A 17,157-nucleotide genomic window follows, 5' to 3' on the forward strand; every position below is an offset into this window, starting at 1 on the left:
GATTGACATCCAGCCAAAAGCCTAAGTTCTTTCATTTGGAGGCCGGTTCTGGAAGAGCTTTGGAAGGGCACCTAAGGTCTCAGGCTAATGTTGTGGGCTCCAGAGCAGGGGGTTCTTACTTAGCCTTACTTAACTATATTGTTAAAGTATGTACACAAAGCAACAAGAGGTGTTTATATACACCATCTGAGGTTTGATTTTAATCTCTGAAACACATGTGCACTAACATGAAAGCCCCAGCAAGGATAGGGATTGACTGCATTGTATGTGACATCAGAATTGTTCTGAACATCGTCCATTTTTCCCCAACCATTACTGTTTGTCATCACTCATCTACTTCTATGCTATGTGACACATGGCAGATGGCCCTTGATGACTCCCGATGTATCGATATGTTATTACCACTCTCCGAAACGGAGAAAAAAAACTATTTGAATTTAAAAAAAGGTCATGATCTTTAAAACTCCAGCATCTAAAATTGCAGCTTGGTAGTATTGCCAGTTGACACAAGGCTACTTGGCAAGTGTGAATCTTCTGATTCACTTTGGACCAAGTTCTAGTTGTATCATGAAACCGATTATTGGTGCCTATTGGTATCTCTTTGTATTAGTCAATAGTTTGCCTAATAGATAACACTTAGGGCCTGATTACAACTTTGGAGGAGGTGTTAATCCGTCCCAAATGTGACGGATTTACCACCAGCCGTATTACGAGTTCCATAGGATATAATGGACTTGTAATACGGCTGGTGGTATATCCGTCACATTTGGGACGGATTAACACCTTCCTCCAAAGTTGTAATCAGGCCCTTAGTGTACTACTACACTAGCGACTCAAGGTGCTGGGGTTGCCATAACTTGAAATTGAAGTACAAGGATCAGTAGAAGAGGAAGACTTAAGGAGATCATTGGAAGAAAGAGAGACAGAAAGAACGGTACAACGCTCACGTAGGCATGATGAGAGTCGCTTGTCGTGGTATGATGGCAGCAGTTGTAAGACTAGTTTTGTTGGGAGCTAGTGAGGTCTGTAGCTTAAGTGAGTCTGGTAAATAGTTCTATTTCTTGATCCCTATGCCAAAGAGTCTTTGTTATTCCACCCATATAGTAGAGATACGAAAGAGTGAAAGTCTAAACTGGCTGAGTCCTCCAAATAAGGGGCTAAATTTGGGCTGCATTTAGGCAGTAGGTTTGTGAATCGAAAACAAACTGGTCCTCTAGCTTCAGCCAGTGCAGTTCATGTCTGGAGTCTGAGACATGATTCCCCTTTTAAAGTCCCAAGATCAGAATAACCTCCAGCATTCTGGGCACTCCTAAGTTTCTGAACAAGGGCTTTGGTCATTCACTAATGAAAGAAGTTGGCATAGTGTAAGGGGTAATTGATCAAGCAGCCCACCACCACAACGAGAGCCAAGAGTGTAAGAAGGTGATGGATTCTTCATACCTGCGCAAGCGCACGATAGAAAAAAGAATCCTAGGGAGTTAGACCAAGTGTTCCTTCACTAATAAATGTTTATCAGGGAGTAGCCCAAGACTTTCCACTTTTGCTTCTGGTGCAATGTACTGACCCAATATGAAAGTGTTAGCTGTAGTGCACCTAGATTCCTCAATAGACCCATTGTGCAGAACAGAATTATATTGGCTGTGCCCTAATGAAAAATGATGTCCCGCACACCTGCAAAATGTGATGCAGGGCCCCTGAAATTCTGACATCATACTGATGTACATAGATATTGGGCTGAATGGGAGGCCCTGGACGGTGCACCGCAGCTGCTGTATTACAACCCTGATACGCTCTTGCATGAGGCTGCTACCCGCCCTCATCCGGTATCTTGCTTATGATAGAGAGCACTGCCATAGGGAAATCATTTTCTGGATGAAAAGGGTCGAAATTAGGTTCCCCTAGCCAAGGGGTTGTAAAGGGAACCAGGGTAATCCCATCAGGGTGGCTGATTTATTTTTGCAGTTTTGCATAGCGCGAACTCGACCCGAAGGTACTGGAGCGCTTTACATGAGTACCACTTACATTACACGAGGCGAAATTCATTTTTTTTTTTTTTTTTGTGGGCACGTGGAGATAAAGCGATTTGCTTGTAATCACAGACTTTTGCACCGAAACTCAAACCTGGTTCCCCAGCTCTGAATTGAAGGGCATAGTGCCATTGGAAACAGGTCTTTGAGGATGTCTAGAATACAGCCGGTCACTGCGCTTTACACGCCCCCACTGCCGCCCTTCCAACCTGTCACAATAAATAAACACAGCCAGGTCGCCCCTGTTAATCCTCTCGCGCTGTAAAAGCGGCTCGCGGCAAATCCTCTCATGTGCTTCTTAATTGGGCCGGTTTACCTGGAGGTGTTTATTTAAACCACAACAAAGCAGTCGTTTAGCGGCGGTTGCCTGGCAACCAGGTCTGACTGCCGGGTAACGCTCAGAGCACGCTGGGAGTGAAATGTCTGACGTCACTGGCGTTACCGGCCAACGGCGACGCTTTAGCCGTTGGAACTGGTGGATTCAAACCAGCTCCAAAATCAACTAACATGTAACAAGTAAATGTCCCCAGGCGATAAGGCTTCCACCGTGTCCTGTTTTCCTAGACACTTCACCCAGTAACTAGCCTGATGATGATATAACTGGAAATGAAATCACAAGAACTTTGACACCATGACTGGCTGACACAAGGAATTATATTTGGCTCCTATACCAGAGAAACGAACCATGTGGCTTCTGACCCTGACTGCATCTAGAGAAATAAATGACACAGCAAAAACAAGTGACCTTGCAACGGGGCTGGTTTTAACCCAGTTAACAGATCTCTTGACCAGCAAACAACGCACATATGCAGTCCAGTGACGTCAGCAGCAAGGGACGCGTTTCAGAACATTAGGTGATTTGGGGGACTTGTTGGCAGCTCTTTTACCAATCAGTGTGATGAGCATGGTCGGACTGCCCTACACTAACCCTCCAATGTTTCCCCAGGTACTTGTGTGATGTGCTGCTCCAGTTCATGTTTTATTTTTTGAATTCTGGGACTTGTAGTCTTGCTTATTCCACTATAAGACATGACTGCAAGGCCCAGAAGTCAAGAAAAAAATAAACCTTCTCTGGCATAGCATGTAACACGTGCAGCTGGGAAACTTGACAGCTATGCTATAGGGCACTCTGGCAGTGCCTGAAGGGCTGGTCTGACAGGTCAGTGTGTGGGCCTTTTTTTGAGTGTTTGTGGGCCTGTTTTATGGTCTGGTGGGCTGGTTTTACTGTTGATTTCCTTGCTATTACTACAAACATTGCCTGCAGCAAGCACAAATGCATGCAGTACGCTGTACCCAAAGCAACTGGAATTACGAGATTTTGCGGACACAGAATTTTCTCCATAACTATGGATTTGCCACATAATCTATCGTCTGCTGCATAATCTATCAAAAACGAATGTTTCTAGCTCATAAGGATCAAAGTTGCTAAAAACGCGGTGACACATTACCATGCGGTGGAAGGCCCTGCGCAAAGGTTGTCTGGTCACTTACTGTTTGCTTATTTTGTTTTAAACTGTTACTAGCGAGATGAAACCTTTGCCCAGACAGTGTCACCATGCATAAAATGACAAAACAATGGCATAATACTATCAAAAAATATGACACATTGTTCTGCATAATTTACCTTGCTGCATAATTTAGCTAACACTCCTGCATAGTTTGGACTTCCCCTCCCTTATAATTCCACTGACCTGTGTGTACCCTGCATAATGTGTATAGCATGTTTTAAAAGTCCAAGACTGCCCCAATTTGCAAACGTGGGCCAGTTTTTAGCTATTTTTTTCACTAATAGGGGCAACTTTTATTTTGATTCCCAGGCCTGTTTTCCGACCCTGTCCGGTTTCACCTCCTAACTAGTCCAATAAAGTAGCATCCCCAAAAAGCATTAGGATTAATGCGGTACATCTAGAGTCCCCTACCTCCTGAGTCTGTAGGGCTGGTGATATGTCACTCCTTCCCAGTTCCAATGAACTTCACAGTTCATTGGCAGACACCGGAGAGTCGTGCTTAATTTGTAAATAAGGACGCGCCGGTGCCCAAAGCCCTCCTCTGAAGCACGCAGCAGCTGTGTTTAAATGTGCAAGCACTGAATACTGAGGCAGCGTAATTCTGAAGCCATCTCGGGCCTCTTCAATTAATTTAAAGCCACTCCCTGCCTCTTCAGCTCACTCCTGCAGCTTTCTGCTTTCTCCCATTGTGACTCTTTTTCATTTTTCTCTTCCTCCGTCTTTGCCATATGTGTCTTTTGCTCGCAGTAAATGCTTGAGGCAGAAGACTAAGCGGCGGCCCTCAAAAACAAGTGCCGGTGCTTAGTACCGGAAACAACAAGCACAAATTAAGCACTGGTGCCGGGGACACACTGGGAAATGTGAGACGGGAGGGAGAAAACTAAATGCAAACTCTGAAGAGGTGTAGCTACTGATTTCTAACGTGTATATCAATCAATTTCCTCACCCTCACCACCCACTCTTTCTGAAAGGTTGACACCACTGCCCTCACCAATTTGACAGCCCCGTCTCCTGTCTTCTTATGTAAATTACCAGGTAACAAACTGAGGCCACTCTTTGAAAGGCTCCCACTAGCTGTCTCCTCCTTTGTGGTTCACTCACACTTTCACCAGACAGTGGCAGTAGGCAGAGACTAGAAAGACATGCTTCCATATCAAACTGCACACCACTGTATACACCTTACAGCCATGCTACGACTTTCACCTCTGCAAAGCAGACAGGCTGGGGCAGAGTCAGCCAACGTTTTCCTTAGTGGATTAATATATTGTTACAATAGTACTGCTCATGTACCGAAAAACGCAGTTCACAAACCTAGAGGTGAATACCTCAGCCCTGCTATCTTTTCTGTGCAGAGATCTCGACCAAGGTGGCGGACAGTTATGCAAATGTAGGAATATGTGTTTTGGTAGTAAATGCCAGAGGGACATGGAGGGAGGCGCTGGAAAATGGGGAATATTTAGTAATTTAACTTAAATGAACATTTAGCAACAATTACAACAAATTAAAAAAATTGAAATGTTAGTGATAGAGTGTTTTTTTTAAATATTGTTTAAAATTATGTATAAATTAAAGTAATATATTTAAATTCATGAAATATTTAATGCATATTTCATTTGATCAGTTAATGTGTTGTAACATTGTATTTGACTAGTTCTAGATTAAAAGTACATATTTTGAATGAATTTACTTTCATATCATACTTTAAAATATTTTCTATACGTGTTTAAAAGAATAAAACACGTTAATAATTTTCCCTACACTTTCCCTTTGGGAAATCTCTAACAGGATGGTGGAGATCTCCATCTATTTGTGCAAAGTTGCTAGTACTAAGTTTACACTCATAAATCATTTTGTGGAACGTCCCACCCTCTGATGTAAGGAATGGAAATGTGTAAGTCTACACTGAGGTGCACATCTATAGTTGGATATGGTGAATAGCAAAAAAGTGTAGAATCGCTCCTAAGTGTAGAAGTAAATATACACATGAGCAGTGCTTGAAATGGAAAAAAGGAAGTGCAGGAACTCTGAACCAGAGTACCTGCTTGTTTCTGAAAAGTGCCGGTACTCTCCAATTAAAAGTATTACGTTTTCCTTAAGAAGTGTAGGTACTCTCCTTCTCAAAATAAAAAAAGTGCCGGTACTCAGTACCGGACAGTACAGGCCCATTTAAAGCACTGCACATGAGTGGATATGGCCCTCTCTTTGTAGGGTTGGATTAGTCTAGATGGCATTCCCAGGTCAGGGTCTTAGGAGTACTAGCGGAACTACACATGATATTATAAGATAACATTATTGGAAGATGAAGAACCCTGTGAAAGGATATTGCAGCAGGTGATCATTGTGATCGTAGCAACAGTACATGCACCAGATGTACAGTGTGTAAGTATCACTACCAGGTGTACCATATGAGAGCAGCAGTGCTCTCTGTGTTAGGTGTACAATATGACAATTGCACTACTAAGTACCACTGCTTCCTACTGCCTGTGCCAGGTGTGCAGACACAGAGAGACAGCACAACTGATCCTACTGCCTGTACCAGGTGTGCAGACACAGAGAGACAGCACATCTGATCCTACTGCCTGTACCAGGTGTGCATACACAGAGGGAGAGCACCACTGATCCTACTGCCTGCGCAAGGTGTGCAGAATCAGAGAGACAGCACCACTGATCCTACTGCCTGTACCAGGTGTGCAGACTCAGAGAAACAGCACCATTACTGCCTGTACCAGATGTGCAGACACAGAGAGACAGCTCCACTGACGCCTACTGCCTGTACCAGGTGTGCAGAATCAGAGAGACAGCACCACTGATACCTACTGCATGTGCCAGGTGTGCAGACACAGAGAGACAGCACCACTGATGCCTACTGCGTGTACCAGGTGTGCAGATACAGAGAGACAGCACCACTGCTGCCTGTACCAGGTGTGCAAACACATAGAGACAGCACTACTGATCCTACTGCCTGCGCCAGGTGTGCAGACACAGAGAGACAGCACCACTGAACCGACTGTCGGTACCTGTGTCTCTGTGGTGTGTAGACACAGAGAGACAGCATCACTGATACTACTGCCTGTACAAGGTATGCAGACTCAGAGGCACAGCACCACTGACGGCTACTGCCTGTACCAGGTGTGCAGACACAGAGGGACCACACCACTGCTGCTTACTGCCTGTACCAGGTGTGCAGACACAGAGAGACACATACAGACAGCACCACCGCCGCCTACTGCCTGTACCAGGTGTGCAGACACATAGGGACAGCAGCACTGATTCTACTGCCTGTACCAGGTGTGCAGACACAGAGGGACAGCACCACTGATGCCTACTGCCTGTACCAGGTGTGCAGACAAAGAGAGACAGCACCACTGATGCCTACACAGCACCACTGATGCCTACTGCCTGTACCTGTAAAATTGTGTGTGCCCCAGAGTTGGTATTTACATAATGTATAAGCAGGCCCACTGAAAATATGCCTCAGGGAGGACCAAATTATGCAGCGTAATGCGACACATTTTGTATTGTTGAGGGTCCGCTTGCACTATTGTTAAAGAGATGGGACCATCCATTAAAAAAATGTCTAGCAATCAATGACACACCCCTCACTTTCTCACGTGCTTTGCGTGGCCAGTCCAAGGATTTCCTGCTCTCAAGGCAAGCAGGCATTTGATCACATTTCCCCGAAAAGGAGCCCATAATTGATATTTCTGTGCTATGGTTGTTCCACACTAAAGTGGTCTCGGTGTGCGAGCTTACCCTCCCGATATGTACTCTGTCTGTTTTACGCCGGCTGGGGCATCTGGCCATCGTCTGCAGGTACCCTTACGTTTCTCCTCTGCTGAGATAGCTGGAGGATTGGACCCTAACTGATTCATTCACTATCTGTGAGTGTACTGACTGCAGCAGTCTTTGCTAACAAATGTAATTTGAAATGGTCCCATTGTCACTGATTTGTGTGGAATTATGAGCTCTAAGGAGGACACACAATAAGGCTTTGTACACATTTGCATGCCTGTGTGCCTGCATTGCTAAATGCCTCTTATGTTTGTAGTGACCAAAAAGTTGGTAGCACAAACTAATAACATAGTCTTAGCCAGTGTGTTTTTCTTTCATAATTACATTGGGATATCCGACAGTAATGCCCACTAAGTGTTTATCAAAAGCCATCATTGTAGGAACACTTCCACTCCCTTCCTGGTCACCAATTTAAAAAATAGACCATTTCACTTTAGGTTTTTGTTTGATAAATTGCAATACGTTATTGTATTCATCACGCAGGTTCTAAGAAAGTTTGTGGCACGTTACTAGTTGTGGCCCCCTTTCTTAACGCCATTTCACATGTGCCTTACTGAACGTAATGAGCAGCAACGATGATAATCGCAGAAATGCGGCGGGCCGTGCGACGGCGGAGGGATGGCATGGCGAAAATTGCTACGGGTTAAATGCAGTTGTTTTCCCCACCTCTAAATTCAACAAACCAAAATCCCAAAGGAAGTCAAGCTAAAAAAAATAGTCCTGCAAAACTAACCTAAATGCCCCTTGGAGAGAGAACACTTGTAAGAGGGCAAGTCCCATGGGCGTGAACCAACCCACAAAAGGAGGGACAAATGTGACTGATTCACCACACAAAGGAAACAGATTTAGAAAGGCACAGGAAGGAACCAATGATAAGCGAGGGCGTGCCCAAAGCCCACACAGTAGACAACATGTCTCGCAGAATAGCGCATGCACTGCCTAGGCCAGACCTAAAAACTGGCATACTGCGAAGGTCGTGGGAGGAGGGAGCAGGTGGTGGTCCCCTGGACCTCTCCATGCTCCTGCAAATACTCACAGCCAACTTCCAAAATGGAAGCTATCTCTCGGAGACAACTTTCACTTTGCAAATATTTATTACCCGCTTTCAGGTGTCAGTATACATTAAATGTTTCGCAATGGGAATTGTGGTCACAAATCATTGATACATCTCACAGTCAATCGCTAAGAAGAATAGACGTCCATTTCACCCCTTTTTTCCTAGCAATTTTTAAGGATTCCCAATACGTACTTTGTAAGTCGCTTAAACATTTGTGACTGGTAATCTACATTCACTCCAACCAGATACACACTGACAAATGGGAGTGCGTGTACAGCTCCAATCTGTTCATTCTCAAAGCGCACTGAAGTACCGCGTTGCACCTAAGAGAACAGGAATAAATAAACTATCCTGTTTTCTTGAAGACCTGAATTCTGAGGCTGTGCGGGTGAGGTCCTGCGCTCACCTACAGCAAATGTCAATGGAATCTGAAAAATCTGAGAAATATTCCGGCCCCAGCGTTGGTATTTCCGGCCGTTCGCCAGTGCCAGCCCACACACGCACGCAGCAGCGGTGTTCATCACCAGGCAGTGGTTTGGCCCCGAGGAGGAGACAGAAAGGAGGAGGGAGAGAAAGATAACGGAGAGCCTGAGAGAGCGGAGGGATGCAAGGGACCCTGCAAGAGTCCGATAAAGATGAGTGCTGGATCCAGGCCGCCTCCCTGCTGGTCCCTAGTGTGCCACCTGTCGCGGCAGCAGCCCAGAGACCAGGGCACAGAGCGGCCACCAGCTGTCTCCCCCACCCCCAGACCGAGGAACGAGAAGAGCCAGTCGGGCCGGCTCTCCTGCCCGCGTCCGTCGGGGGAGGCGCCACCTCGAGGCGGCGCACCCCAAACACGCCCGGGTGCGGGCGCCGCTTCCCAGCCGAGGTGATGCAGCCTGTCCTAGTGTAAAGGGCAGTCTAAACAACGTAATCCGCCATAACACCCCCAGCACGGAGTGCAGGACGGACCAGGCATCACAGATGATAAGACTCTGCCCTGTGTACACCCTACAGCGTGCAGTCTGCCCTGCATACACCCTACAGCGTGCAGTCTGCCCTATAAACCTCATAGCATGCAGTCTGCCACCTACACCCTCTAGCATGCAGTGTACCATCTACACTCTACAGCATGCAGTCTGCTATCTACACCCTGCAGCATGCAGTCTGCCATCTACACCCTGCAGCATGCAGTCTGCCATCTACACCCTACAGCGTACAGTCTGCCCTGCATACACCCTATAGCGTGCAGTCTGCCCTATAAACCTCATAGCATGCAGTCCGCCACCTACACCCTCTAGCATGCAGTGTACCATCTACACTCTACAGCATGCAGTCTGCTATCTACACCCTGCAGCATGCAGTCTGCCATCTACACCCTACAGCGTGCAGTCTGCCCTATAAACCTCATAGCATGCAGTCTGCCACCTACACTCTACAGCATGCAGTCTGCTATCTACACCCTGCAGCATGCAGTCTGCCATCTACACCCTGCAGCATGCAGTCTGCCATCTACACCCTACAGCGTGCAGTCTGCCCTGCATACACCCTACAGCGTGCAGTCTGCCCTGCATACACCATACAGCGTGCAGTCTGCCCTATAAACCTCATAGCATGCAGTCTGCCACCTACACCCTCTAGCATGCAGTGTACCATCTACACTCTACAGCATGCAGCCTGCTATCTACACCCTGCAGCATGCTGTCTGCCATCTACACCCTGCAGCGTGCTGTCTGCCATCTACACCCTACAGCGTGCAGTCTGCCCTGCATACACCCTACAGCGTGCAGTCTGCCCTGCATACACCCTACAGCGTGCAGTCTGCCCTATAAACCTCATAGCATGCAGTCTGCCACCTACACCCTCTAGCATGCAGTGTACCATCTACACTCTACAGCATGCAGTCTGCTATCTACACCCTGCAGCATGCAGTCTGCCATCTACACCCTGCAGCATGCAGTCTGCCATCTACACCCTACAGCGTACAGTCTGCCCTGCATACACCCTATAGCGTGCAGTCTGCCCTATAAACCTCATAGCATGCAGTCCGCCACCTACACCCTCTAGCATGCAGTGTACCATCTACACTCTACAGCATGCAGTCTGCTATCTACACCCTGCAGCATGCAGTCTGCCATCTACACCCTGCAGCATGCAGTCTGCCATCTACACCCTACAGCGTGCAGTCTGCCCTATAAACCTCATAGCATGCAGTCTGCCACCTACACTCTACAGCATGCAGTCTGCTATCTACACCCTGCAGCATGCAGTCTGCCATCTACACCCTGCAGCATGCAGTCTGCCATCTACACCCTACAGCGTGCAGTCTGCCCTGCATACACCCTACAGCGTGCAGTCTGCCCTGCATACACCATACAGCGTGCAGTCTGCCCTATAAACCTCATAGCATGCAGTCTGCCACCTACACCCTCTAGCATGCAGTGTACCATCTACACTCTACAGCATGCAGCCTGCTATCTACACCCTGCAGCATGCTGTCTGCCATCTACACCCTGCAGCGTGCTGTCTGCCATCTACACCCTACAGCGTGCAGTCTGCCCTGCATACACCCTACAGCGTGCAGTCTGCCCTGCATACACCCTACAGCGTGCAGTCTGCCCTATAAACCTCATAGCATGCAGTCTGCCACCTACACCCTCTAGCATGCAGTGTACCATCTACACTCTACAGCATGCAGCCTGCTATCTACACCCTGCAGCATGCTGTCTGCCATCTACACCCTGCAGCGTGCTGTCTGCCATCTACACCCTACAGCGTGCAGTCTGCCCTGCATACACCCTACAGCGTGCAGTCTGCCCTGCATACACCCTACAGCGTGCAGTCTGCCCTATAAACCTCATAGCATGCAGTCTGCCACCTACACCCTCTAGCATGCAGTGTACCATCTACACTCTACAGCATGCAGTCTGCTATCTACACCCTGCAGCATGCAGTCTGCCATCTACACCCTGCAGCATGCAGTCTGCCATCTACACTCTACAGCATGCAGTCTGCTATCTACACCCTGCAGCGTGCAGTCTGCTATCTTCACCCTTACGTGTTGCAAGGACGACGAAAAACCTTGATAAATATGCCCCTTAGTACCCACCACCTACCTCTCCCCGTCCATTGAGTGCAGTATACCACCATATAGGAAGCAGTGTCCCCCTCCCTATAGAGTGAGGTGTCACCCACTATCCACACAAAGTGCAGACTCGCTTTGGAGAGTGCAGCGAGGTGTGCCTCACACTGGCTCTACCAAGTCCAGTGTGCCTCCCCACATAGGCTGGTCTCAGCACCCCGCCCCATCTGTGAGGCCCTCCTCAACATAGAGCACCTCAGCATAGAGCACCCCCCCCCATCTGTGAGGCCCTCCTCAACACAGAGCACCTCAACATAGAGCACCCCGCCCCATCTGTGAGGCCCTCCTCAACATAGAGCACCCCCGCCCCATCTGTGAGTCCCGCCTCAGCATAGAGCACCTCAGCATAGAGCACCCCGCCCCATCTGTGAGGCCCTCCTCAACATAGAGCACCCCCGGCCCATCTGTGAGGCCCTCCTCAACATAGAGCACCCCAACATAGAGCACCCCCGCCCCATCTGTGAGGCCCGCCTCAGCATAGAGCACCCCCGGCCCATCTGTGAGGCCCTCCTCAACATAGAGCACCTCAACATAGAGCACCCCCGGCCCATCTGTGAGGCCCGCCTCAACATAGAGCACCTCAACATAGAGCACCCCGCCCCATCTGTGAGGCCCGCCTCAGCATAGAGCACCTCAACATAGAGCACCCCGCCCCATCTGTGAGGCCCGCCTCAGCATAGAGCACCTCAACATAGAGCACCCCCGGCCCATCTGTGAGGCCCTCCTCAACATAGAGCACCTCAACATAGAGCACCCCCGCCCCATCTGTGAGGCCCTCCTCAACACAGAGCACCTCAACATAGAGCACCCCGCCCCATCTGTGAGGCCCGCCTCAGCATAGAGCACCCCCGCCCCATCTGTGAGGCCCTCCTCAACATAGAGCACCTCAACATAGAGCACCCCCGCCCCATCTGTGAGGCCCTCCTCAACATAGAGCACCTCAACATAGAGCACCCCGGCCCATCTGTGAGGCCCTCCTCAACATAGAGCACCCCCGCCCCATCTGTGAGGCCCGCCTCAACATAGAGCACCCCCGCCCCATCTGTGAGGCCCGCCTCAACATAGAGCACCTCAACATAGAGCACCCCCGCCCCATCTGTGAGGCCCTCCTCAACACAGAGCACCTCAACATAGAGCACCCCCGCCCCATCTGTGAGGCCCGCCTCAACATAGAGCACCCCCGGCCCATCTGTGAGGCCCTCCTCAACATAGAGCACCCCCGCCCCATCTGTGAGGCCCGCCTCAACATAGAGCACCCCCGCCCCATCTGTGAGGCCCTCCTCAACACAGAGCACCTCAACATAGAGCACCCCGCCCCATCTGTGAGGCCCGCCTCAACATAGAGCACCTCAACATAGAGCACCCCCGCCCCATCTGTGAGGCCCTCCTCAACACAGAGCACCTCAACATAGAGCACCCCGCCCCATCTGTGAGGCCCTCCTCAACATAGAGCACCTCAGCATAGAGCACCCCCGCCCCATCTGTGAGGCCCGGAACCACAATGAGCATCCCCCGCCCCATCTGTGAGGCCTGCCTCAACATAGAGCACCCCGCCCCATCTGTGAGGCCCGCCTCAACATAGAGCACCCCCGGCCCATCTGTGAGGCCCTCCTCAACATAGAGCACCTCAACATAGAGCACCCCCGCCCCATCTGTGAGGCCCTCCTCAACACAGAGCACCTCAACATAGAGCACCCCCGCCCCATCTGTGAGGCCCTCCTCAACATAGAGCACCTCAACATAGAGCACCCCCGCCCCATCTGTGAGGCCCTCCTCAACACAGAGCACCTCAACATAGAGCACCCCCGCCCCATCTGTGAGGCCCTCCTCAACACAGAGCACCTCAACATAGAGCACCCCGGCCCATCTGTGAGGCCCTCCTCAACATAGAGCACCTCAACATAGAGCACCCCCGCCCCATCTGTGAGGCCCTCCTCAACACAGAGCACCTCAACATAGAGCACCCCCGCCCCATCTGTGAGGCCCGGAACCACAATGAGCATCCCCCGCCCCATCTGTGAGGCCTGCCTCAACATAGAGCACCCCGCCCCATCTGTGAGGCCCTCCTCAACATAGAGCACCTCAGCATAGAGCACCCCGCCCCATCTGTGAGGCCCTCCTCAACATAGAGCACCTCAGCATAGAGCACCCCCGCCCCATCTGTGAGGCCCTCCTCAACACAGAGCACCTCAACATAGAGCAACCCGCCCCATCTGTGAGGCCTTCCTCAACATAGAGCACCTCAGCATAGAGCACCCCCGCCCCATCTGTGAGGCCCTCCTCAACACAGAGCACCTCAACATAGAGCACCCCCGCCCCATCTGTGAGGCCCGGAACCACAATGAGCATCCCCCGCCCCATCTGTGAGGCCTGCCTCAACATAGAGCACCCCGCCCCATCTGTGAGGCCCTCCTCAACATAGAGCACCTCAGCATAGAGCATCCCCGCCCCATCTGTGAGGCCCTCCTCAACACAGAGCACCTCAACATAGAGCACCCCCGCCCCATCTGTGAGGCCCTCCTCAACATAGAGCACCTCAGTATAGAGCACCCCCGCCCCATCTGTGAGGCCCTCCTCAACACAGAGCACCTCAACATAGAGCACCCCCGCCCCATCTGTGAGGCCCGGAACCACAATGAGCATCCCCCGTCCCATCTGTGAGGCCCTCCTCAACATAGAGCACCTCAGCATAGAGCACCCCCCCCCCATCTGTGAGGCCCTCCTCAACATAGAGCACTCACGCCCCATCTGTGAGGCCCGCCTCAACATAGAGCACCCCCGCCCCATCTGTGAGGCCCGCCTCAACATAGAGCACCTCAGCATAGAGCACCCCGCCCCATCTGTGAGGCCCTCCTCAACATAGAGCACTCACGCCCCATCTGTGAGGCCCGCCTCAACATAGAGCACCCCCGCCCCATCTGTGAGTCCCGCCTCAACATAGAGCACCTCAGCATAGAGCACCCCCGCCCCATCTGTGAGGCCCTCCTCAACATAGAGCACCTCAACATAGAGCACCCCGCCCCATCTGTGAGGCCCTCCTCAACATAGAGCACCTCAACATAAAGCACCCCCGCCCCATCTGTGAGGCCCTCCTCAACGCAGAGCACCTCAACATAGAGCACTCACGCCCCATCTGTGAGTCCCGTCTCAACATAGAGCACCTCAGCATAGAGCACCCCCGCCCCATCTGCGAGGCCCTCCTCAACATAGAGCACTCACGCCCCATCTGTGAGGCCCGCCTCAACATAGAGCACCCCCGCCCCATCTGTGAGTCCCACCTCAACATAGAGCACCTCAGCATAGAGCACCCCGCCCCATCTGTGAGGCCCTCCTCAACATAGAGCACCTCAACATAGAGCACCCCGCCCCATCTGTGAGGCCCTCCTCAACATAGAGCACCTCAGCATAGAGCACCCCGCCCCATCTGTGAGGCCCTCCTCAACATAGAGCACTCACGCCCCATCTCTGAGGCCCTCCTCAACACAGAGCACCCCCCAACCCACAAACGCACAGGAAGCAAACTAGTACCCCGTGGGTGCTGTTTATTCTGACAATTCAGGCGTGCCTACCCCATTCTGAAAACTGCCCTCGTTCCCAGGATTGTGCATCCCTCTGAACAGTGCCGTTTGCCCTATCCTACAAGTCGGTAACACAGCACCCACTCAAAGTGCAGTCTCCCCCTTCCAGAGTGCAGGCTGCCGCTGTATAGTGTGTACATTTATTATTGGGGTACGGATTGCAGCGTGTCTTCACTCACTCAACTAGTGCTGTGTGCAGTGCGACCCTGAGTGCAATCTGCCTCCCCCCGTGCAGGGTGTAGTCATGTACAGAGTGCAGTCTGTCCTCGCCCTGTACGCAGGGCAACGCGCCCCCTCACCGTTCAGAGTGCAGTGCGCCCCCTTCCCGTGTAGGGTACGCACACTCCCCTCACCATGTGTAGGGCAGTCTGCCCCCACCCCCTGTCCAGAGCTGGTACACACCAACCTCGCTTATAGAGTTCTCTTCGGAAAGAACAGTTCCTATACAAAGTGCAGTGCGCACCTCTTCTTGCACTAGTGCAGTCTTCACGTCTATACAGAGTGCAGTGCGCATCTCTCCTCGCACTGTAGCAGTCTATTCTCCCCCCGTACAGAGTGCAGTGCGCACCTCTCCTCTCACTATATGCAGTATGCCCTCCACCTGTACAGGGTGCAGTGCGCACCTCTTCTCGCACTGTGCGTAGTCTGCCCTGTCCAGTCTCCTCCCGTAGAGTGCAGTGCGCATCTCTCCTCGCACTGTGCGTAGTCTGCCCTGTCCAGTCTCCTCCCGTAGAGTGCAGTGCGCATCTCTCCTCGCACTGTAGCAGTCTATTCCCCTCCCGTACAGGGTGCAGTGCGCACCTCTCCTCGCATTGTGAGTACTCTGCCCGGGGCTCTCCTTCCGTGCAGAGTGCAGTGCGCTCCTCTTTTACACACTATGTGCCGTCGTCGCCACCTCCCTTATGGAGATGCAGTGCGCACCTCTCCTAGCACTGTGCAGTTTTCACCCACCACAGAGTGCAGTGCGCACCTCTCTCTGCCCTGGCCTCTCCTTCCGTACAGAGTGCAGTGCGCACCTCTCCCCTCACTGTATGCAGTATGCCCTCCACCTGTACAGGGTGCAGTGCGCACTTCTCCTCGCACTGTTCAGTCTGCCCCTGGTCCACTCCCTCCTCCTGTCCCTCCACTCAGTCTGTACCTTTCTCAGGCGCGCTCCTCCTCGCCATCCTCCGTCCGGAGGAGTCCTGGGGTGGTGAATTCGGGGTCTCCGGGCGCTGAAGGGGTTCTCGGAGCCGGTGCCTGCGGGTCCGGAGCTGCCGGGCCGGGTATCCTTCCTGCCGCCTCGCCCTCTCCCCAGCGCCTTGAACCTGCTCCGTGCTCCTGCGCTCACACAGGCGCTGCAGAGGCCCTCCCCGTCTGAGCGGGCTCTGGTTTCCTGCGGAGGTGCGAGTCAGACCCAGCCCTGCTCCACGCGCCCTCTCTCTCCCCAGTCTGCTGCCTCTCCTCCCTGCGACCTCCCCACTCTCTCTTTCACTTTCTGTCGTCCGTCCCTCCTCCTCAAAACAAGTATTCTTCTTGTTTCCCTCCCTGCTCCTGTTTCCACTCTCCTTCCCCGTCCTCGCCGACTTCTTTTCTGCCCAGTTCTGCTTTCTCCTCTCTCCTTCCCCCGTCCTGCTCTTCATCTGCCTTTTTTTCAAACCGTTGTCCAGCTCTTTTTTCCTCTCCCTCTTAATCATGCCTTTCCCTAGTTTTCTCCCACCCTCTTTATCGTGTCTCTATATATTCCCCTCTTCTCTCTTTCCAATCTTACACCGTCCCTCTATCTTCCCCGTCAACTTTTTTTGCCCATTCTTTCTTCCCTTTGCAACACCGACTCTGCGCTATGAATATAGTGCCTAGACAGTCACAGGTAAATAGATATTCAAGGTCACATAGGGTCGGACACCCCACAACGCCTCCGCCTCTTTCTGTCTTTCTAGTGCTTTACAGCTGCTCTATTAGGGGTGGCGGTCGGGTTGTTTGTGTGTGTGCATGTAGCGCCTAAAAGCTCCAATAAATCACCAGATGATGGATTGGGGTTTTAAATACCTCCCTGACTTATAGAAGGGGATCAGTGAAACGAGTGAGTCCATCT

The 17,157-nt window shown here is 51.3% G+C and overlaps 1 protein-coding gene across 1 annotated transcript in view; it reads right to left on the reverse strand.

Moving 5' to 3' along the window:
- The window catches only part of LOC138293966 (uncharacterized), a 104,406-nt gene extending 87,647 nt beyond the window's left edge, over positions 1-16,759 (reverse strand). The window contains exon 1 of the mRNA XM_069233228.1: positions 16,222-16,759. Coding sequence (XP_069089329.1) covers positions 16,222-16,759 — 538 coding nt within the window. The remainder of the gene's footprint in view (positions 1-16,221) is intronic.
- Between the last annotated feature and the right edge of the window lie 398 nt (positions 16,760-17,157).

The sequence above is a fragment of the Pleurodeles waltl genome, chromosome 4_2, assembly GCF_031143425.1.
Source record: "Pleurodeles waltl isolate 20211129_DDA chromosome 4_2, aPleWal1.hap1.20221129, whole genome shotgun sequence".
NCBI lineage: Eukaryota > Metazoa > Chordata > Amphibia > Caudata > Salamandridae > Pleurodeles > Pleurodeles waltl.